Source organism: Miniopterus natalensis, chromosome 2, assembly GCF_054644295.1.
Source record: "Miniopterus natalensis isolate mMinNat1 chromosome 2, mMinNat1.hap1, whole genome shotgun sequence".
In the NCBI taxonomy this organism is placed as follows: Eukaryota; Metazoa; Chordata; class Mammalia; order Chiroptera; family Miniopteridae; genus Miniopterus; species Miniopterus natalensis.
The window spans coordinates 26,011,922-26,035,907 of record NC_142082.1 but is presented as its reverse complement, the minus strand read 5'-3'; the positions used below and the strand labels follow the sequence as shown (position 1 = coordinate 26,035,907).

The 23,986-nt window shown below is 48.4% G+C and overlaps 1 protein-coding gene across 2 annotated transcripts in view; it reads left to right on the top strand.

Moving 5' to 3' along the window:
- The first annotated feature begins 211 nt into the window (after positions 1–211).
- The window catches only part of MCF2L (MCF.2 cell line derived transforming sequence like), a 111,642-nt gene continuing 87,867 nt past the window's right edge, over positions 212–23,986 (top strand). For both annotated transcript variants that reach the window (XM_016212878.2, XM_016212879.2), the window contains exon 1: positions 212–290. In XM_016212878.2, coding sequence (XP_016068364.1) covers positions 212–290 — 79 coding nt within the window. The remainder of the gene's footprint in view (positions 291–23,986) is intronic.

Genomic DNA, 23,986 nt, shown 5'->3' with positions numbered 1-23,986 from the left:
CGGGCGTGCTTCCGCTTCCGCCGAGCAGCCCCCACCCTGGCGCAGGGCGCGCCCCTTGGCGGGGCTTGGGACCAATCGAGGGAAGGGAGGCGCTGCCGGGCCCCCCCAGCCTCGCGGCCGCGCCCCCTCCCCACTCGTGCTACCCCACCCATGAAGCACCTTCTGGTGCAGAGGAAAGCAGCTGCAGAGGATCGTTTTGTTCTGCCGGAGGATGAGGTTTTGGCTGAGAAATGAAGAGATGGCTTTGGAAGAAATGGTGCAGAGATTAAATGCGGTTTCCAAGAACACTGGTAGGAGGAGCTGCTAGCCTTGAATTCTGTGTTCTTAAGCCTGACATCATGTGCTGAATCGTAGGGATATGCATCTGATATTTTTGTATAACAGCCTTCAATTTCCCCCTAGCAGTAATAACAGGAAAGAGCAGCTATGATAGGCATTTGTCTGGTAGCGGATAGGTTTCCATGGACAGTCAGCGTGGTTTTATTCTGCCTCGGATAGTTACAGTAATTGCAGATTGGTGACACAGGCTTTCTAGGAGATCCCAGATTTGTATGTGGAGCGGTTGGCTGAAATCGGCTCGTTCAACCTGCATTTCAGTTGCATTTGCAACGCTAGCAATGGAGAAAGCATCAGTATTCGTGGATTGAAAATAGTCTGAGCCGAGGGCTTTTCGCACCTGGTGTGGGGATGGAGACACCAGCTCATTTTGAGGAGGAAAAATCCAGATTAATCAGGTGGTTCTTTTATCCACTAAATATAGTTTCACCTAAGACAAATGTTTGAAAATGGTGTGAATGGAGAGTGGAAGTATAGCATCCTTGGACATTCATTTTCTGTGTTAATTGAAAGGTTAATTGAAGATAAGCCTCTAGGAGCAGTTCAGATGGATTCATTTAGGTTTAAGAAAAAACTGGCCTGGCAGTGTCTTGCTATTGGCTTTCGATCAGTCACATCTGAGTTTTCCTGCTGCACTGTGCAGAAGGGGAACAGTCGGCATTAGCTAGCTTTCCTTGAAATGAAGAGGAAAGAATCCTGTATCATTAAAAGTGAGTTGTCAGATTTTTGCCTGATATTGTCATATGTTATGTTATATACCATTACCTCGTTGTCTAAATAAGACTTTCGTGAGAGATTAGATTTTGTCAGATACATGGTTTAGGTGTGGTATCCTTTCTTTCCTCTCTCTTTCCCTCTCTTTCTCCCCCCCCTCCCATAAGTGGGAGACCCCAGTGGCTTCTGAGAGCAAAGCAATGATGAAATCAGCATAAGCACCATTGTGTGTGATGGTCTAACCAAGACTTTGAGTGACATTCAGTTTTTAATGGTGATTTTTGTGATTAAAGCTACTGGATTTATTGTATATGGGCCAAAAGAAAATAAAACCATTTTTATGCCATCTGGCCCCTTATTCTTAGAAAGGTAGCGAGCCCCCTTTTTCTGAAACACAAGTCGCATTTTGCTTGGTGCAGGATTTGGCGTGTGGCTGAGGTGAAGGGCACAGTGGACCGCAGATCCGCAGGGGTGCTCCCACTGGCCCTGCAGGGGGAGGGACAGCTCTTCACACCCTCTGCATTGGGCCCAGAGTCAGGATTACAGAGTGGGAACTGTTCCAAGAGTGATGTCATTCCCTAGGTTTTAGGGATGGAGGTTTTTCCTTGAGCTCTGAAAGACGCGTGTGCATTTTGAAATGTTAAAAGGCTGTCTCTGAAGAGCAGGAATGACATTGACCACTCACGGACTGTGTATAGCGAGCCAAGCCCTTATCTTGACCATGGTCTCACTCTAAGCAGAAACTCTCCGATGTATGTCCTCTGACACATCTGTGCTGCCAGCAACTGCAGATTTCACCAAGACTCTTAAATCCAGGTCAACAGATAGCTGGCTTTATGAATATCCAATATCATTTTGTTAGGGGCGAGGACCCCTGCATGCGTACCCCTGCCTACCTCCCACTCACACTGCCTCTTCCTTCGGCACAAATCCGTTTTTCACCCATTCTCCATGTGAGGCGCCACTGAACGGAGGCTGCGAGACATGGGCTGGGGAGGCTGTTTCCCATCTGTGTTGACACAGTGCCATCCAGCGAGCATGGGGAGGGGATGTAGGCCCATGTCAGCCTACTCATTGACTCAGGTCTAAATCCCAGGCATCTCCCCAAAAGAATTCCCCATCTGTAGCAGAATGGCTTTTACCTGGAGGTCGTAGAGTTGTTCCGCCTCCAGGGTGATTTGGTATCAGTGGCAGGTGTGGGCTGGAGGTGCCACGACATTGGGCTGCATGTTGGTGTAGAGGTTCAGGGCAGGGGGCCTGATGCACTCAGGACAGGGTCAGAGTGGAGGGCTTGGGTTCAGCGACCGTGCACAGAGCTTCGGGGCTATTTCACCTGCATGGAGTTGGGCCCCTCATGGCTCTACCCTGAACCGACAGGCATTTTACCTTTGTCCACTGTTCTGGAAATGCTGCTGCTTTATTTTACATTCAGATATATAGGTTGCTCCTGCTCAGCAAGGACGTACATTATCTAGGTTAGTCTGCGTGCAAAGGACAAAGCACACTGACCAGATGGTCTGTGAATCTCTTTCTTGACCTTGAGAATTTAAGTTGTATATATTCTTGAACCTGATCTTTAACCACAAGGCCAGGAGCACTTTCCAGTGGCAAGAGCTCCCCTTCTGTGTGGTAGGGCTCCGTGCCCAGCATTTCCATTATTTTGGTTTTCTCTTTATATTTGTAGTAATTGGTGAAAAAGTGATAAAATCTGTGGGAGAAATGCTAATGGATCTAGTTGATTTAAGCATTTTCTGAATGCAGAACAGTGGTCCTCAGACTAGAGTTTCTGAATTATCTGGAGAGAATCATCAGATTCCTGGGCCCCACTCCCAGAGTTTCTGGCTCAGGAAGTCTGGGGCAGTGCCTGGGAATTTGCATTTTTAAGTTCTCAGGTGATGCTTATGGTGCTAGCCCAGGAACTGCACGTGGAGAATCACTGCAGTAGAAGTCCTTAAATCCAGTGCCACCTTCTTCATTAGTTAACCTTGAGCAAAATGGGTGAGAATGGATGGGTGGATGGATGGATAGATGGACAGTAAAAATATAAGCTATAACATATTTTGAATTTGTAATCCCCCCCCCCCCCCCCCCCCAGGACTAACAACTTTTAGCTCTTCACATGTTGAAGGAAGAAATCCTTGGTTTGCATCAGGACATGAGTGAGAGTGGGGGAGGGGTGCTGATGAGCCTGCCTACTCTGTGGGAGTTCAGCCATGGGCACTCATGCTCTTTGGCCCAAACACCTTCCTTCCTGCCCGTCCTGCCCCATCTCCTCATGTGCCACACCAAGCGTACCACAGCCAAGAAGCTAAATTTCAACTGATATCACAGCTGCTAACTCAGACGTTTTAGAAGGATGGGGACATTGTCCCAGTGCTATCATTGTAGCAACATCCAAGTAACTAGTGTCCAGCCTCCTGACATGTTCCTTGTAAAGAACCCAAGCATCCCACAGTGCTGTTCTCTGTGTGCCACATCCAAATTCGGTCGCAAGGAGAAGTGAGACATTTTTTAGCGGATTCTGTTGCTGAGATCTCTAGAGAACCCTGAAGTCGGAAAATGGAGGGAGCTTTTGTGACAGACCTGACCTGTGACATTGCTTTGGAGCATAAATAGATGTTGGATGAAAGGATAAGAACATAGAACAAGCCCAAATATGTAGAAAGTGCTCTGTGGGGGAGATGATGTGGCCACATTCTTGCCTTTAATTGTGGAGCCTGTACCCTGCATAAGGGATCTTAGTTTTCTGTATTCTGGGTTTTCCTAAGGAAACTGTTTAGTTCTGCAGCTGCTAATTGTTACTGTCTTAATGGAAGCCCCATAGTTCTGCCCCTGGGGTCCCTTGATCCCCCACCTAGGACAGACTGGCTCCAGCCAAGCACATCCCCACCTCTGCCTGTGTCATCCCCCATCTCTGGCCCACGGAGAGCTCTGCCCGCTGGTCGTCTCTGGTCTCATGTTGGAAAGTGTCCTGCTCCTGTCAGAGAACTCCCCTTGCACTTAAGGGCTCTGCTGTCGGGCTTCCTTCCCTTCCCCAGTGGCAGGGCTTGTTGTGACTCATCTGCTTCCAGGGTCCCTGATGATGCCCACTCCCTGTGGCCCTGGGAGGAGCCCGGCTACCCTACTCCCTGCTCAACCCCAGTCAGTCCTGGGAGGGGTCTGCTTGGTTAATGCATGAAAATAAATAGTTAACCCAGAAATTCCAAAACATACCCTAAGAACTTTTTGTGTAAAATATGTACAAGCTTTTGGAAGATTCTTCTGTGCCTGATACGGCTATTCATATTTGCATCATGGAGTCGGGAAGTCCTGTGTGAGGCTGGAACAGCAAGAAGGCAGGGTAGCCAGTGGGGAGGAGCCTGGAGTGAGAGCAGAGGGGGTCAGGCCAGTATACTAGTCAGATCCTGCTGCTGTAGCAAAGGTACCAGAGATCGGGAGGTTTAAACAGACCTTTATTTCTCACAGCTCTGGAGGCAGGAAGTTTGAGGTCAAGGTGTCAGCTGGGCTGTTTCTCCTGAGGCCTCCCTCCTTGGCTTGGAGATGGCCATCTTCCTCCCATGTCCTCACGTGTCCTCACGTGGCCTTCCCTCTCTGCATGTCTGCATCCTGATCTCTTCTCATAAGGACACTAGTCACACTGGATTAGGGCCCACCCTAATGGCCTTGTTTTACCTTAATTATATCTTTAAATGCCCTATCTTCAAATACAGTCGCATTCTGAGGTCCTGAGGATTGGACTTCAATGTCTGGATTTTGGAGGGACACAGTTCATCCCATGACAGCCAGAATGCATGTGAACTGCGGGACCACAGCTCCAACCTCAGACTCAGAGGGCAATCGGAGGCCTTTGAGACAGTTAAGCAGAATTGTGATATGATCTCATCTAGGTTTTTAAAGGCTCACCTGGATACTTGTTGAAAAGAGAGAGGGACCCAGGCGAAAGGGAGGCCACCGCCCGGTTCAGGTCCAGGAAAAGGTAGACAGCCACTGTCACCAGGGTAGCAGGCATCCAGGTGGCAGGTGTTGTAGACAGCAAGGATCTGGACATGTTTTGAAGGTGGGCCTGACCAAGCTAGATGTGGGCAATGAGAGGAAAAGAAGAGGCCCATGAGGCCCATGTGCCATTACCGAACCACCAGGCTGCTCACTGCTCTCTGGTCATAAACCCTTCCCAGGAAGATGGTGTCTGGCTGAGATGTGCTTAGTGTGGCAGCAGGTTGGGGGCTGAAGGACCAGAGTATCAAGAATGAGATTTAAAGGGTAAGAAGGTTTCCAGGACATCCTTGGAGGTAGAGTGGTCTGACGCTGCCCAATTGCTCCTGTCAGGAAAGGATTCCTTTGAGGGTGACTCAGCTGGGGGGGGGGGGGGGGGGGGCGGGGCATTGGCGTGCACATTTCTACACGGAAATGTTCATGACACTGAACTTAAGAGCTTTAAATGCAGGGGTCACAGTGTCCAGCAGCATTAAACTCCGCCCAGCATGGTTTCCATCAGGGGCATTAGGACCCCCACCCATGCCTGTCTTCTGCCTCAGTAACGGAATTCTTAGGACTCGTTTTTTCAAATCCATTTTTAAAACATGTTGAGGCCCTTTAGGAAGAAAACCATACAGATGAGTGAGATGGACATTGATGAGGGGTGCTCGAATATTTTGTAATGTGTAATTTAGATTTCTGATTAGATAGGTGTGACTATGAAATATGGGAACTATTTTAAAAAATAAACAAATAGCTTACATAGGAAATTTTTTATGGATCTTGTTAGCAGGGATTCAGGAATGAGTTTTGGAGATTCTGAGCATAAAGAGAAGCTTGTGGCATGAAATTAGTGATTTATTCTTTTTTAGAATTGTCCATTGGAGGTATTACTGGTTTCCTCCATCTAACACAAGGTTCTCAGAGTATGGTCTTGGACCAGGTATCACCTGGAAGCTTGTTAGAAATGCAGATTCTCAGGGCTCAGCCCAGCCAGGTGAGTCTGATTCCCCAAGCTTGAGGCTAACACAAGTTCTGGGAGGGCACCAAAGCTCAGGTCAGTGGGAAGATGAGAGCTGGGCACCCAGGTCCTTCAGTGGACTCCAGAAACAGAATCAAATGAGAAACAGGGAGGACACCTTGGGCCTATGCCTCCCCTGTCTGGAACTCCTGCTCACCCTCTAGCTAATTCGGGGTCCTACCTCAGGAACCAGCTTAGGGGTGGCTCCCCTGAGGCTTTGTCCTCTGGTCCACATGGCTCTGTTATCCATGTGCTCCTGTGCTCCCACTCTTGGGTGCGGTGCTGTCCCCACTGTACTGTCTGCTTGGTGGCTCCTTTGCCACATCCATCAGTTTCACTGAGTCTAGACAATGCCCTATTTGACTTCGTGTCCCCAGGCCTGGCACTGAAATGTCCTTCATGTGTGTTGAACTAGCAAGGTGTAGAAAGCACATGTTGATGTGAATTGAGAAATTGTGGCAAGTAGATGAAGCACCTAAAGATGAAATATTTGTGAATACTTTACTGATTTTCAAAAAGAAAATGTGTTATTGAAAAAACTACAAATTAATTATCTCAACCTTCACAAATGATTGAAAAAACTGTGAGTCCATACAAAGGAGAGCGATCATCTTCAGCTACCAGCAAAGATACACTAAGTTCTTAATAAACTAACTTTTTATGAGAGTATGAGAGTAAAAGTCAAAGGAACTTCATATTGTGGTGTCTGGATTTTGAGACAGACTTTCTTTACATCCTTTGTTGTCTTCCATGAACAAAGAGGAGAGAGAGTGACCATAAGATATTGAGATTATTTGTATTATTTTTTAGCAAGCACTCACTCTCCCCTTCCACTATGGGCAGAGCACGTGTCCCCCTTTGACTTGCACTTGGCTATGTGACTGGCCTTGGCAGATCTGTTACTTTCATGTGATTGCACAGTGGGCTCCCCAGTGATCCCTCATGAAAATATACCCAGGGCAGCCGTGGCTCCTCCAGCCTGGGTCCAAAATGAGGTCTGTGGAGCAGAACCACCTACATAGAGTTGTGAACATGAGAATAATACTTACCATTTTTATGGCATTGAGTTGGGGGCAGCTTGTTATGCAGCATTAGTATGGCATTTGCGGACTGATACGATAGCATGGTTTGAATAGTCAGCTGAACAACCAGCCATCCAATGGGAGAATGGCAGTCCTCAGGGTGACTCCATTGTCTTCTCATTTTTAAATTACATATTGAAATGTTCCCTTTAACTATTGTTGGAAAACAGAAGACCTACCAGAAACTCATACATGCCCACCCAGCATTCCAGCCACTGTCCAGAGGGAAAAGGAGTGGAGGTGTTCTCTTGGTCTCCGGGTAGTAGAGTTAAGAGCAGTGGATCAATGAGTAGAAATTATAGGAAGCACATTTTGACTAAAAGGAACTATTTTTCCAAAGGACTTCAAACACAGAGTGCCTCATGAGCATGTTCCTAGGCTGTTGAAATGGAGATGGTAAGTGCTGTCCCCTAGATTCTGAGGGGGCCCAGCTGGGGACCTGTAGTAGCCATGGCAGCTCTCAGATTCAGTGCCTTTTAAATTGCTAGTCCTGCTCAAAATATTTTGTAAATGTCTCTGAGATTTCCATGTTCAGTGGTTACAAAAAAAATGAGTGTCAGCTGTTTGTAAAAAGTAACAACTCTTGGTGATTGAAAAGACATGTTCAAAAGACACTATGTACACTTTATGGTACAGTTAAGTCCTCACTTAATGTCCTCAGTAGGTTCTGTGACTTTAAGAGAAATGAAACCAATTTTACCACAAGCGTTTTAATGAATATAATGAGTTAACTTCCTATGTTATCTCATCAACATTATAACCAAATAATGTGTACTAAATGATGCTATCAAGGACCTGATGCATAATGGAGACCTTGCAGGCAATTCCAAACAAAATGCTTTAAGCATCTTGAAGAGAGCAATCTTAATTTGGACTTGTAGAAATCAACCACATTCATGCTTCTACGTGTGCTTGCTAATTATTCCTTTATTTAAGCAAAACAAACAAACAAACAAACAAATGTAAACTGTTTTAATTTTAGTGGGTCTTATGTTGGTGGTACCACATCCATAAATTCAACATGATTCTTGCCATGGGTTTTCCTCCTCCTCCTTCCCGTGTCCAGTGTCTCCAGATGGTGGTCACATTGTCAGAGTCCTCCCATATCTTTGCTCAACACACAGCCTCCCTCCTCCCAGAACCAATTCCTGGACCAGTCAGCTTTCCTGGCCTTCCTCACCTTATTTCCACGTAGCCCCCGTGTAGCATTTCATCATGTGCTGTTTGCATCATCTATTAATCACTTGGCAGATCACTGTTGTCCTCCCTACTACATTTAAAGCTCCATGAGAACACTGACCATGTTCCAGACTCTTGCGAGCCTCCCCCGGGACCATGTGGTGCTGCATCTACAAAGGCCACTCAGGGTGGCTGGTTTGCTCCAGACTTTACTCAATTCATGTGTTCTTAGCAGCTCCTTTGGCAAACCCTGGTGAGAGAACCTTTGCTGTTGGTCATCTGCACCAGCTTAATACTGAAAATTCTCTCCAGAATCAGACTTTTAGGAACTAGTAAATATAAAAACATGACCTGAGAAACCCTTCTTTTGTTATAATTAATAACAATCAATAAACATTGCCATGAAAAGTGTTCTGATCCTCAGCTATTCGTGAAATAGTAAACACATTTTCCCTGGAAGAGAATAACTTTAACAGTCCCTAAGGGTCCATTGATTCACAATTTAACCAAATGTAGTCTTCTGCAGCTTGATTATGCACACTGAGGCTGCCTGTCATGCACCTGCTCATTTCCTCCTGTCACACACATACAGGTATAGCTATGGTTGGAAGCTCTATCTGTCTAAGCTCAGATTTATCACTAGAATGATCATCTTTATGTAAGTATATTGCATTAATCCTTGCAGTTGGATTTGTACTATTATAAACAGTATTTTCACACTTCTGTATCTCTCTTCTTTCTTAAATTTATCTTTATTGTTGAAAGTATTACAGGTGTCCCATTTTTCCCGCCCAATTGAGCGCCTCCACCTCCCTTCCACCCCCTCCCCAGGCCTTCACTCTGTTATTGACTATGTCCATGGGTTAGGCTTATATGCATATAACTTCTTTGGTTAATCTCTTCCCACCCTCCACCCCTTTCCCTCTTCCCTCTGAAATATGATCGTCTGTTGCATGCGTCAATGTCTCTGGATCTATTTAGTTCGTCAGATTCTTTTGTTCATTAGCTTCTTCTTAAAGAAGACCCTTCAACATTTCCTGTAGTGCTGATCTGGTGGTGACGAACTCTTTTAGCTTTTTCTTGTCTGAGAAGTTCTTTATCTGACCTTCAATTCTAAATGATAGCTTTGCTGGGTAGAGCAATCTTGGTTATAGTTCCGTTTTTCATCACTTTGAATATTTCTTGCCACTCCCTTCTGGCCTGCAAGGTTTCTGTTGAGAAATCAGCTGACAGTCATATGGGTGCTGCCTTGTAGTTAACTAACTGCTTTTCTCTTGCTGCTTTTAAGATTCTCTCTTTGTCTTTAACCTTTGGCATTTTAATGATGATGTGTCTTGCTGTGGGCCTCTTTGGGTTCCTCTTGTTTGGGACCCTCTGTGCTTCCTGGACTTGTAAGTCTATTTCTTTCCCCAGAGAGGGGAAGTTTTCTGTAATTATTTTTTCAAATAGGTTTTCAATTTCTTGGTCTCTTTCTTCTCCTTCTGGCACCCCAATAATTCAAATGTTAGGCCTCTTGAAGTTGTCCCAGAGGCTCCTTATACTATCTTCATATTTCTGTATTCTTTTTTCTTTTTGCTCTTCTGGTTGGGTGTTTTTTGTTTCCTCATGTTCCAAATTGCTGATTTGATTCTCAGCGTCCTCTACTCTACTGTTGATTCCCTGTAAATTATTCTTCATTTCAGTTCGTGTAGCCTTCATTTCAAAGTGGTACTTTATTATGTCATCAGTTTTCTCAGTTATTTTCGTATAACTCTTACTAATATGGTTGAGCATCTTTATAAACAAAATTCTGAACTTTGTATCTGTTAGCTTGCTTGGATCTATTTCATTTAGTTCCTCTTCTAGAGATTTCCTCTGTTCTTTCCTTTGTGACATGTTTCTTTGCCTCCACATTTTGGCTGCTTCCAGGTGCTTGTTTCTATATATTAGGTAGAGCTGCTATGTCTCCTGGAATTTGTAGAGTGGCTTTGTGTAGTAGGTGTCCTGTAGGGTCCAGTGGCTCAGCCTCCCCAGTCAGCTGAGCTGGGCCTTCTAGGTGCTCCCCTGTGTGGGCTGTGTGCACTGTCCTGTTGTAGTTGAGCCTTGGTTGCTGTTGGCGTCACTGGGAGGAATTGACCCCCAGACCAATCAGCTGAGAGGACCAGCTGCAACTACAGCCAAAGAGCTGCTGTGCTAGAGACACCCCTATGGAGCAGGACTTACTTCAGGGGAGCTTTGGTGTTCACCAAGTGTGCCCCTTGAGTGTGTCACTCATGGATGTGGTAGGGCTGTAATCCAGCGTGGTCAAGTCTGACCACCAGGTGCACTGTCTCTGGGGCCTCCCTGGAGGTGCAAAGTCAGCCTGTGCCTGTGCCTCGCCCAGGGCTCCCCAGCATGAGCTACACAGCAAACCGTAGTTGGCTGTTACTTGTGCTGGGCTTGGAGGTGTCCAGGAGAGGCCAAGCTATGAGCCAATGCAGCTGCCGCTAGTGCCAGGCCTGGGGCCACTTATCAAGCTGTATGGGGCCTGCTGCTGCTTGTTTGAGAGATTTTAGGAAAGTCCTAAGCATGAGGCTCGAGAGGCCACTTGCACAGAAAAGCCCCTGGAAATGGCCTGGATGAGCTGCAGGTGGGGAGGGGCGGGGCCTCCGGGATCACGGGGCGGGGCCAAAGGTGTGAGTCAGGTGCTGGCGATTCAAATATGGCGCCTGCCTGCCGGCTGTGTGTGGGGAGGACTCGCCAAAGGAGCCATGGCCTCTGCCGGCCCTTCTGCCTGGGAGGAAGCCGCCCCTCCGCCTCTCGCCCGGATCTCAGGCAGGTTAGTTCCTCCCCGAGTGTCCCGGGTCCTTTCAGGCTGCTGCCCGGCGCTGGGCTCAGAGGGAGCGTCCGAGTGAGTCCGTGCCGGGCCCTTTAGAGGAGCTGCTGGGGCTCCCGCAGCCTCCGCGACCCTCAGGGACAGTCCCCGCTGGTTTCACAGCCCGAAGGTGTGGGGACGTCTCTTCCTGGCCCTGGAGCCCTGGGCTGGGGGCTGGTGTGGGGCTGGGACCCCTCACTCCCCCGGGAAACCTCCACTGCCGAGATTCCCTCCCAGGTTTTAACTGCGGCACCGGGTGTGGGCCCGCAGCCGTGTCTCCACGATTCAGCCCGGATCCGCCCGCGTCTGCACCCCTCCTACCACTCTCGGTGCTGCTTCAGTTCCCTGGTTTTAGGGTTTCTGTGCAGCCAGATCTCAGGAGGCTCTGAGTGACGGTGGTTCTGTATTTAGTTGTGATTTTGATGTGGTTGCGGGAGGCGGCGGGTGCAGCTGTGACCTACGCCGCCATCTTGTGTCCTCCCCCCCCCCACTTCTGTATTTCTGATCAACTAAGAATGTGTCTGGTCACATTCATTTTATACCTCTGGTTTTACAGGAAGAAGTATTCATTGTATCTTTCAAAACAAACTATTGCAGTTGTCTGATGCACACGTACAAAAATATAGTTGCCTAAATTTTAAATCTAGTTAAGTGCCGAAGTTAAAGTACAGGCAACGTTCTTGTAGTACTATTTGGCTAAAATGTGTAATGAGGGTTTCGGCCTTGGGGGATAATAATAATAATAATGATAATAGCTCCACTGCAGAGAGCAAATGTGAGCGTCAGAAACTGAAACCACCGACTAGCCCATAACCTTGGGTTCAAACCCCAGCTCTGCCACCTGTGGGCATGGGGTGCTTCAGTTTCCCCACATGTAAAGTGGATCCGTGAGAGCAGCTTCCTTGTCGGGTTACTGTGAAGAGCAAGTGTGTTAAATTCACATGAAAAGCACTGAGAGCTGCCTGCAGGCAGGAAGCTCTCAGCAAATGCTTCTCCATGCCTTTGTCACACGTGAACGTGCTTGTGCTTCGTACATGTCGCTGCCATTATTATTATTATTACATATCATCAAGTATGTTTTTTGTTGAACAATCCCAGTAATGAAGCATGGGGAGATTTTCCAGGCGAGTGAGAAGAAAAGGGAGGTGTCTGAGAGACTGTGGCTTGGGGAAGAAGGGACGTGTTAGGGGCCGTGCATCTAGATGGGATTCTCCAAAGGGGAGCTGTTAACACAGAGAACACCACTGGATCCGGGCTTCAGCACACAGCTCTTTAGGACGGAGTTTCAGTGTAGAGAGCGCTTTCTTCTTTCCCTTAGAGGAGCATTTGTCCCAGCTTAAACCCCAAAAGATACACAAATACTGAGAGGAAATGAGCTTTAGGAAGGAGACCTTCAAGACAATTTAAAGATGTAAGTTTGACGATACAAAAGAGCGAATGCACTTTCTAAATTTTAGAGATCAAATGGTTTATGTGTATCTAAATTAGGATTTCAGCAAATGTTCTAGGGTTTTGCTTCATTTCATTATTAATAGTATTAAAGAAATGAATCTAATCCCCAAAGCATGAAAACCAATTTCTTATTTTTATAGTCATACCACATGGCTGTGACACTTAATTCACCCAAGGGAAGAGCTAGCATTATTTCATCGATGACATTTTGGGCAAGATTTTATGGATGGTGAACTAATGTCCCAAATATGACTTCACTTTTTGTAAGGATGCTTTGTCTTTAAAGCAAGAAAATTTTTTAAGTGTTTTGATTTCTGAATCCTTAAGAAGGGAGACTATGTCATTTGATACTCAAAGGGTAATAAAATACAGAAAGTTGTCCAATGCACATAGATGTTAGGTCTCCATGATTTATCAGTTTTGTAATTTTATGCCTCCATCAGTTCTGCAAGGGCTAAAATTTTTACTGTTTTCTGAAATCCAGTCCTTAGCATTATCAGGACCACTCATTCATAAGGACACATTCAGTCACCCACTCACCAGACGCATAGAGTCTGCTGTGTGCCAATGTGTGCACCCTGGTAGAATGTGACAGTGAGGACCTGCCTAGATCTGGAAGCTTCACCAAGAACAATCTCCAGACAAAGCAGCGCTTAACGTGATAAGTGTTAGAACCTCATGTGGAAAGTAGAAATGAGCATTTTGACACGCTGCATGTTTATTCCCAGGGTAGGGAAAACCTTCATTTAAAATTTGGCCCAGCCCAGCCAGGCATGGCTCAGTGGTTGAGCATCGACCTAGGATCTAGGAGATCACAGTCTCATTCCTGGTCAGGGCACATGCCCCGGTTTGTGGGCTCCATCCCCAGCAAGGGCTCTGCAGGAGGCAGCCGATCAATGACTCTGTCATCACTGATGTTTCTATCTCTCTCTCCCTCTCCCTTCCTCTCTCTGAAATCAATAAAGATATATTTAAAAAAGAAAATTTGGCCCAGCCACGCCCCAATCTATCTTTGAAAGATTATTGCAAACACAGCTTAGAAAGGACCTCAATCACCTGTCATCTGTCATGAGTTCTAAATGCATATGACTTCGGCATAATCCCTAAAGTTTGTCATGATTGGTCAGTTGTGATGTATCCTTTGTTTTAAAAAAAATTAAGGAAGCATCCCAACTCGAAACCTTCCATTAAACCTTGAACAATTTAGTAGCGACTAGCAGTGTGGCTCCTTCAGGAACTGTCGTCAGGTCGGGCGTCGAGGTTGTGGCCAAGGGCAGTGCCAGGTGAGGGGGCCGGTACTCAGCCCTGAACAGGAGGAGGGTTACAGGTGTGTGGCTACCTGTGGACCTCAGGGATTCCCAGACACGGGAAAGATTATACAGCACAAGGAGAACAAACCATCTACGCACAGCCAGGTCGGGGTGCCAGGCACCAGGTTCGGCGAAAGACCCAGATAAAGGATAAAGTGAGAAGTGGAAGCAGCACATGTTCACAGGAGAGAGGCGTGCGTGGCGGGGAGCGGGGCGCCTCGGGCGCGGTGTGCAGTGCCCGCCCGCGCCAGCCTCAAGGAATTAATTCACTGAGTGCAAGCATCCTGTGTGGCTTTCTGTACACGGTTTTCTGAAAAGAGAGAAGACACTCTTTTGTACCTGAGTCAAGTGTGGCTTAAATGGAGCAGCTCAGCCGGCGGCCACCTCCCTGCCTGCATCAGCCCTGAAGAACTGAATTTTGTATTACCCAGCATCTCATTTGGTTGAAGACTGCACTAAATAACTCCCTGCTCTCCTGACATGATTAATTTAAGACGCTTTTTACTGCCAAATATCGTGCCATTTATTGATACGAAATTAACAATAGCTTGAGGTCATCTTGTATAAAATATACTCTTGGGGTATAAAATAAAAGTCAGTCCACTTGTCAAGTGGCCTGATTCCTTCAGCTTCCCCAAGCCTCACCCAACACACCTAGCGAGGACCAGCGTCGTGTGAGGGGGAACTTAGATCTCAAGTGTTTTTTGTATTTTTTTCACTGGGGAGCTATCAAGGAGCTTAGGGAGGACATGCCTATTAACTGCCGGGAAAATCCCATAGAGTTTTCAAGATGTTTGCCAAACCCAGGGGCTGCAAACGTACAAGATAAAGAAAGTAACAGATTGTGAGTGAGGCTGATATTCAGAACTGACTTTTTGGAAAAGGTTTTAATTAGTAACATCTTTAGAACATATTTAGATACTTAGGGGAAATTAAACTGTCTGCATGAGCACACATGTGTGTGTTCTGACTTACTAGCTGCTCCGGGAATGGTCCTGACATTCTAGATTTTCACAGTTTTCTCTGCACATCTTAACATTTATGGGGGGGGGGGGAAGACACACAGAGATAGTCAGTCCCAGCCTCAGAAATGACACATGACAGACCCTCATTGCCATTGGTAATCACCTCCTGGAGAGCTGCTTCTGTGGACACGAAGCAACCACATTTCTGAGGGTCTTTTCCTGGGGTCCCGTGGACCGAACCTAATTGAAGGATCCCTGGCCACGGGAAGAGGACCTGTGTCCTGGACATGCCACATCAAACACGCCATCTGTTTCCTCCTGTTTGTGTGCTGGGATGGACCTCTGCTTGGAAGCCAGTGTGAAGGGGCAGAAATGAAAACCGGTGCTCCTGACAGCCCCAGTTGCTGAGGCTTTGATTCTTGGTTGCGGTTTCCCTTGGCCTCTGGGTGGAGGAAGTGTTGACTGTGACTTTCCAGGCTCTGAGCAGGGTTTTCCCCTTGTGTCTTCTTAAGGATGCAGCACAGGGAGCTAGCTTTGCTCCCTGAGTCCTCGGGGTGGCCCCAGAGGCCAGCTTGCCACAGCCACAGGTACCAGGTGGGCATGGAAGGTGGTGGAAGGAAAGTTAGAGTGGCCAGCACCTGTCCTCCTGCCCTTTTTCATCTCTTGACAACTTTAGTGTTCAGACGTGCAAATCTCCAGGCCATCAAGGAGAGTGCTGGGCAGAATCACTGTCCTGTGGAAAGATGGAAACAGACACCAAAGCTGCATCCCTTAGGGATCAAGGAAGCACAGCCTGTCCCCTGGGCTTCACAGTGTACAGCAGGAAAGACACATCAGCCTATGAGCACTCATGGGAGGAGGGGTGCACCTTGAAAGACTAAAATTAAATAAAATACATTATCTTGCTGTAAGCTGGAGATGCCTGCCCTAATCATATTAGCTTATGAAAGGGCAACCATGGTGCACGGGAGAAAACATGGTCTTTCAGACAGACCTAAGTGCTAACCTCTGTCACTCTCTTATTCTGTAAACTTCAGCATATAACAAGCACACTTAAGCCCTTTGAGCCTCAGGGTTATATTTTAAATGGCACTGAAATTTACTGCCTGTCGAGTTGGAGGCGAGGATCCAAAACACCAGAGAGCGCCCAGGGCAAAGCTGGCACACAGCAGGCAGCAGCTCTGGGGCAAGAGGAGCATCCCTGGTGGCTGTCGTTGGGCAGTCCTTAACCCTACCACCATCCCAGGGAAGTTGCATGGACACCAGGGTCAGGAGCCGCTGGGCTTGGGGCAGGTTCAGCCTCTCTTTGTGGAAAGTGTCAGCTTGCCAAGCAAAACGGCGTTACCATTTCCTTTTCCTAAGCTGGACAACAGACGGGAGTAACAGACGGCGGAACTTCCAGTTTATTTCAAGAAAGCCTGGGGCCGCTTCCCCTCCCTTCCTCCTGCCTTGTAGTTGTACAGTTGTTTGTTTGAACTTGAGACTTCCTGAGCTTGGAAGGTGTTTTTGGCTTGGGCAGTCCGAGCAGCTCCTTGACACTCGGAGCTCCAGCCAGCACAAGCCCCCCTTTCTAAGGAAGGAAACGCCCAGAACTTGCAAATAGATTGTCAGGGTGCGGCCTTGCCCCCACTCTGCAGGAGTCTTTCGCTGATACCACAGGCATTTTCTCTCTCTGCCCATCCTGCAAGGTGTGGAGGGCAGGCCGGCGCTGGAGTCCGTCTCTGTGGGTTGGCCCTCCTTTCGCAGGTGGCAGGAGGCAGGCCGGAGGCAAGAGCAGGTTCTGAGCTGCTGTCCCGAGTGTACTGTCGGTGCAAGTGGTCCTTCGGAGTGAGGCCTGGAGTTGGAGACTGGGGACTCCAGGGAACAGACTTGACTCGACGCCCTGGTCACTAGAGATTGTGCGTCCAGCTCAGCTGGCAGGGCAGCACCGGGTGCCCTCACCCACGCCCTCGGCGCCTGCAAGGTGGTGGAAACCACGTCACTCTGGCCCAGGGGCTGCACTGGGCCCTCCTAGGAGCCTATCCTAAAGAATCGAAACTTCCACTGCTGCTGCTGCGTGTGCCTGGTGGAGAGACAAGGTGATGGCTGAGAGGGGAACATCGCGGAGAGCTCCAGGGGGCCCCCAACGTCGATTCTGGCTGCCGACCCGGAGGCGCCGGGGGACCTCGAGGCGCCCACAGCCCGGTGAGGCGGGATAGGGTGGCACCATCCAGGGGGCACAGGAACTGGCTCCAAGTGTCCCCTTAGCAGGCGCGCATTTCCCTGAACATTACTTTAACTAAAAAATGTTTTGTTATTTGCAAGACTTTTTAAAAAGGTTAGAAATGACATGTTGGGCAATTTTCTCTGAAGCCAGACTTTGGGTCTAGTTTTATTTTATTTCCTTTGTGTTCTGGTTCTGAAGAATCTGCACTCACGAATCTCTCGCTGCTTTGGTTGGATGACAGTGGGGCAGACACAGGAAAATATATCTGTAAGGATAGAGCAGAGCCTCCTCACATCCTGCCCAGTGGCTGAGCTCCTGTTCTCTGCAGCCAGGTATCAGAGAGTCAATGAGCCAGACTCGGCAGGCGGTCACCTACCAAGGAGCGCAGGCTGCCTCTGAGCTAGTTTCTCTCTCTGACTGGCAAGGTTTTTACTAGAAGGAGGGCATGGGAGCTTCGAGCATTTGCTCAGCCAGACGGCACAATTGAAATTCTCACAGGTCTCAAAATGATGTTTTTACAAATTGGCTTCCAAAGGAGCAGGGATGTTCTAATAGACTGAGTTGGAGAAAAGAGCCTTGTCACCCATTTCTGTTCCTTCCTCCCAGGAGCACCCCTGCCCTTCTTCAGGAACCTGAAAACAGGAGATTTGCTGTTGAACTTGCAGCAGCATCTGACTCCGTGACCCAGGGCAGGCTGTGGGACATTGCTAGGATGTCAGGGTGGCATCTATCCCCTGGACAGATGCCCTAATGTAACATGCAAGGCTTCAGAAATAACAGGTCATAGCCAGTCCCATGCCTTTCCATGGTTTGGGGACCCCAGGGCTCTCTCCCTTTGGGGAAGGTTCAGCAGCCCACTTGGGCTGGCAAGTTAGCATCAGGGAGAGGATAAGAGAAGCCTGTGCAGAACCAATAAACCTGAGTAAAACCTTCCCTGACCTCGGATGTCGGGGTCTCCACCAGCGGTACCCCCTGGGCAGGGCGGAGCCTGTGGCCCTGGTATGGCTGGTGGCCCTGGGGGTGGACTCAGCCAAGGGTAGGAGAGCCTCCCTCAGTTTCCCTTTGGGATGGAATGGAGCCCACACACTGAAAGCCTGACTGGTTCCACTTCTTGGTTGTGATTCTGAGCTCAGCTGCCTCAGTCCAAATGGTTCAGGGTTAACATGACAAGGTTTTGACATTCTCACCGAGTCCATTGACTTCTGCCCTAACACAGAGTGAGTGGGGTGGTTATGAGGGGCATTGTGTGGACCCCTGGCCCTGCCTAGCACATGCCATGGGTGTGAAGACTTCGTTTCTGCCTCTTCAGTCCTTCCAAGCCCGCAGTCTGGAGGGCTCTCAACACAGGTTGGGTGGGGTGTCCCGAGTTGTCTGACCAGACCCACCCTGGTCTTGGGGATCTGTGCTGTGGCTCTGTTAGGGTGGCACCGAGGACCCCTGACTGTGAAAGGACTGAATTATCACCCCGATGCCTGGAGGCTTAGAGGGGGCGGGTGATGGCAAGGCCTGAGTCTGCCCCCCACTCACCAGCCATGCCTGGGCAAGTGGATCTACTCTTCCAGGGGTGTCCCCTTGGGGGAAATGGGATCCCCAGAGTATCCTCTCTCTGAAATGAAGGCCTCCAGGGTGACCCTTCCCTGTGAGATGGGGCCCCCAAGGTATCCCTTTACCATAAAATGGGGGCCTCCAGGGCATCCCCTTGCTGAGAAATGGGAGCCCTTGGTACTGGGGTCATTGCTGAGCCAGTACAGAGGTAAGGAGGAGAGAGGGTGCCATCTGACTTGAATGGCTTCTCTTATAATCATTAGTACTCTTGAGATGCCTGTATTGCTGTGGCTCTGCCTATTGATAATCAGGACCTAAGGTACATGACAGGCAACTAAGTGATTTGTGACATGAGGCCCAGGGTCAGCATGGCTCCATGCAGCTGTGCTGGGTCCCTGCACTGCTCAGTCTCCCACCTCCCTGCACTGTCCTTCCCTTGGCCTCCTTGCACTGTCCAGCTTCCCTGCATGAGCACAGCCTAGCATTTCCCAGCTAAGTCCCAGTGACCTGCAGGAGTGGTCACCAAGCTCTCAGATACCTGTTGCTTAAATTTTCCTTACTCCCAGAGAAGTGGTCCAGCCTGGGTATTCCTTCCTGCCTGTGAGTATGTCCTGGTTCCTTCCTCGAAAACCCAGGTGTACATGCGTGTCTGAGTCAGGCTGGCCTGTGGGTCCCCATGGACAGACCTCCCCAGGCACTGCAGCTCTTTTCCTTGGGTTGAGCATTGATAGAAGAATTTTCAGGTCAAGAGATGATTCAACAGTCAGATTTCCCACTCCAAGTACAGGAAAAGTATAATTGCAAGACTGTAGTTTTCTTTGATAACCAAAAACAGATGTGATACCAATTAATTAAGTGGAAGTCAGGGATAGTCTCTTGAATGTCACCTCTTATCTGTCCTACTTTCAGAAATAGAATAATACCTACAATGGGTACTTGAATGCGTAGGGAGGAGCATCCACTCCTGCTCTTCTGCCCTGGGACATTAGTTTTGAAAAGCCAAGAAAACCAATAGTTTTACTTAGAATTGAAAAATTCTCTTTTTAGAAACATGTTTCAGGTTGACACAGACAATGTTAAACAGAACCAGAATTAGTTAAAAGAAGCAAATAAATATATTCAAGACAACTGGGTGAATTGATCGCTGCAAGTGAGCCCAAAATTTCTCTTTGAGCTTCCTGGTAGCTAATGCAAAAAGGGAAAATGTTTAGATTCAAGGTACATGCAAAAAAAAAGTTCTCCTGGAAGGAATTCTGGAGGAAACCAATAACTTAACTGCGTACACTGGAAATGTTGGATCATTCAATGGGTGATACCTTTGGAATATTTCCTTTCTTTTGGAAAATCAATGCACCTAAAAATGTTGAAAACATACACTACATTTCAGTGAGACCCTTTCCAAAGTAAGCCAAGAAAACAGTATGATTCTAGCATTTGCCGAAAGTGGGAATCTGACCTGCAACTTACACTGTCTCTCAGCAAGACGAGCTGCTGTCTGTGCCAGGTTGAACCTTAGAGCAGGCGGCCTGCCAGATGTGAGGCTGACGTTCCCTGTGACCTGGGAGGCAGAGGCCCATGTCTGTGCTGAGGCCAGCAGTGAGGAGTGAGGATGCCTGAGGAGGAGTCCGAGGTTTCTTGTAAGTAGCTGTAAGTGAACATAAGCATTTGGGGAAAAGGTGTTGATACTTGGCCACTGGAACCATTGCATCTCGCCCATAACGGCCTTTATGTTTGCAAACCTGGTTTTCATCTTTTCAGGAGCTACAGAAAGCAGAGGGGAAGCACGAATCCTCACTGTTGCTCTCTTTGACTTTTGGAACTCGCAGGTGAGCTGGTGAGACCTGAAAAGACAAGAGAGCGTGCTGTTTTATTTAAAGTGTGCTTATTCAGAGAAGAAGTACTTGTGTCGAGATACTTCCTTAGGGACTCTAGTCAACTTTTTTGTAAGGAAACGTTTCCTGGTTGAAGAAATCTGGTTATTATTATTAATTATTATTATTATTATTATTTAATATATCAGGCGACTTGGTGGAAGTCACTACTTCTGGCCTCCTACCCCAACCTCCCAGGCCAACTTGGCTGAGGCCCAAGGAGAGTGCAGAGCTGGGTGGGAGGGGGCGCTGATATTTCTGCTCTTTGGGGAGCCCTGGAGCTGCAGGCCCAAATCGCACAGCCCACAGCCCTCCAGCTCCATTGTCTGAGCAGCTTGGGCTCCAGTGTGTAATGGGGCATATCACTGGGTATCTGCAGGTTGGGGTGTATGGACTCTGTCTGTGGCTTTGATCTCTGAGCGTGAAGTGAAAAGAAATCTTTTCCATTGTCCCCGTGGAACCCAGATCATGTGGTGGACAGGGCGGGGCAGGGCCAGCTGTGATGGGGTGTGAGGCAGCTAAGCATTCTCAGGGCTCTAAAAGAGGGTGTCCAGGTGGGGGTGCATGCTTTACACCATAGATTGTTAGAGAAACACAGGCCTCGAATGAGAAGCTGAGAAAGGAAGAGAGGGGCATTGGAATATGGTGCCTATATCTCTGCTTTGCTCACTTTTCTTTAAATAAATACAGGCTCCACCTATCTTTGTTCCAGCAAATGTCACTAGTGTCCAGGGAATTGGACTTTATCAGATAGGAGAAGGTAGTGATGCGGAGTCATTCTGGACAGTATTGTCTGATTTAACATTTCTAGCAAATATGCTTCTTTCCCCAGGCAGCATGGAACATACATGTAGCTGTGTTTGACCTTCCCGTTGCCTGCTTAACTGCACAGGGAAGTCACACCAGCAGAGGTGTCTCTTGTGCCTTGAACTGAGGCCAAGGCGGACCTAGACGTTCTTTTTCTTTCAGTCACCCCGTACCTGGCCAGCTGGTGTCCTGTGTAAATGCTCAGGGTGGAGTGGCAGATGTTGGCCGGCAGGAGATTAATTACCTTTTAATGCTTCGTCTCAGTTCCTGGGTAAAAAACGAAAGTAAAAAGCCAGCTGGTCCCTTGGGCATATTTTAGGGAGCAAAGTTCAGTGGAAGATGGCTAATGGGTAACCACAGGAGGGCTGCAGGATTCACTAGAGGGAAGTCTGTCTCCATGTGTGCTCCTCAGCCATGGGAGAGAGAAATGCAGCCCAAATCTCCGTGCCTGAAATGAAACGCTACTACTTTTTTTCTGAGTGGTGCTCCTGGCTGCTCTCTGTTGCTGAGGGTGAGTTCTTGGGTCCCAGAACCCACTATCCCTTTGGAGTCATCCACAGGGGGTATACTGGGAATGGTCAGAGCTCCTGGCTGTGTGGCCATTGTTTCCATGCAGCAGTTACTTGTGTTATGTGTGCAACATGGAGATGGTTCTTGTATGTTTCTTGTGTTGGTGAGGAAGGATGTCTTCCTGAACGACATGCAGTCTGTCCCCCTGGAGCTTGGAATAGCTCAGGGAGTGGGGATTATGAGTAAATGCACCTCCTTTCACTCAAAGTTATCATTAGATAAGTCTTAAGTCGTGTTATCAGCTACCAAAAACTGATCTCCCTTGGGCTAGCAAGTGTAAGCTCCCTGGCTGGGCTGAGCTTGAGAAGGGAGAGCTTAGCTGGCAGGAGCCCATCAGAGCTGCAGTAGACCCTGTTCCAAGGGTGCCTGATACACGAAGGTGCACATGTAAAATGCAGAGCAGAACAAAAGCCATTAGCTGCGTGGTATTGATTATCTCCTTGACAGAGTGACGCAAGCCTGGTGACTTACTTGTATGGTGAAGTACAGTTCAGTGACACAAAGCTGTGTCCATTGTCAGCTCTCTAGGAAGCTGCAGATCCCAGTGGATCTTCCTGGCACAGTCCCGGCAGAGCTCCAGGGCCATGCGCAGGCTGAGCAAGTCTCCTGTCTGGGAAGGGGGTGCCTTCATCCAACCTTGACATTCAGCAAATCTCCTAGAATGTGTTAGTGTACATTGCTCCTGAATTGGCTGAATCCCCGCTTCTTTGTGATGAGAACTCCGATGTCCCCATGATCAAGAGCTGGTCCTGCTGGGGAAGACACAGTCACAGTGAAGAGAAGAGCCCTTGAATGTTTCCTCGGCATTTTATATGGCTCCTGGTTCTGAGTTCTCACCATCAGACTTAGAGCTTTGCCTTTTATAAAGCTTTGCATCACTCTTTGATCTCAATGTCAGCATTTTATAGACAGGACGGTCAGGTAGTAGCTGTCAGATTTAACACGGCGTGTCCTGGAGGGTTGTTAGGAGAGACCCACAGCGATGGGGAAGTGGACATGGGTGCTGACAGGCAATGGGAGAGTACAGCTTGGGTTTGCTGCCTGGGCCCGTGGGTTGGCCAGGCTTCCCAATTGCTCCTGTTATTGTCACGGTAGCGATGGGATGCCAAGGATGGGAGGCAGATCAGCAGGTGATTGGGGTGGGCACAGGGAAAGTGGTGGGCCCAGGGCCATGGAATCCACCCGACAACCCCCAGGAGATGGCTGAAAGGGAGGGTCAGGATGGCTGGGCTGGAGCAGAGAGGAAAGCTGGCAGGTGGGAATTCTCGGAAACTTGTGGTCCTGCAGCCTGGGTGAAGAACCTCAAAGGCAGAAGTGAATTTGGCCTCATAGTGGGGGTCTGGGGTAGGAACCTGGGTTCTGCCCAGGAGATCAGTTTTATCTGTTTGTAAAACAGAAACGTGCTTTTCCCTTCAGGGAAATCAAAGCTTCTGTGGAGGTTAAGTTCTGAACTCAGTGATTGGACTCAAGCTGAGTCCGCAGTTGGACGAAATAGCCCTAAATACTTGAGAGAACCACAGTGAAGGAGTTAATCGTGTTAGTTTCCCCCATCTTGGTCCAGCACTGGCTGGCAGCTGAAAGATGTAGCCCATTAGAGGGGACCAGTGTGATCCCTTCTGTCCTGGAGGCTGGTCTCCCCACTCCTGCTCCTTGCAAAGTGAGCGCTTTGTGCTGAGCACACCTCCCAGAGGAAAAGTCAGAACTTGAAAGTTTCATTTGAAACTCAAGGCCAGATGGAAAGGTCTTTGGGGGCTGTGAAAATGTACCATTTCGGCGATCCCCAGGATACTTCACTGGTACTAAAGTATTTTTGGAAGGAACCACATGAGTGGGGATGAAAATTTGGGGAATCAGAACAATGCCAGCTCCTCCTTGCCCCACAGGAGGAGTGTTGAAGGAGAGGTTCTCCTGCCGTCTGGGTGCCCAGCCACCTGCCCAGTGCGGCCTCAGTTCCTGGTCATTTCAGCCTCGGGCCCCGCGAGCCCCTGGCTTCCACCCTGGTCCCAGGGAAGCTTCCCCGGCATCACAAAGATGAGAGCCAGAGCAGACTCCCACACCCTGACCTCGGTCCTGCATCTCTCACACTTGTGCCCGCTTGGGTTCTCTCAGGGATTCTGGGG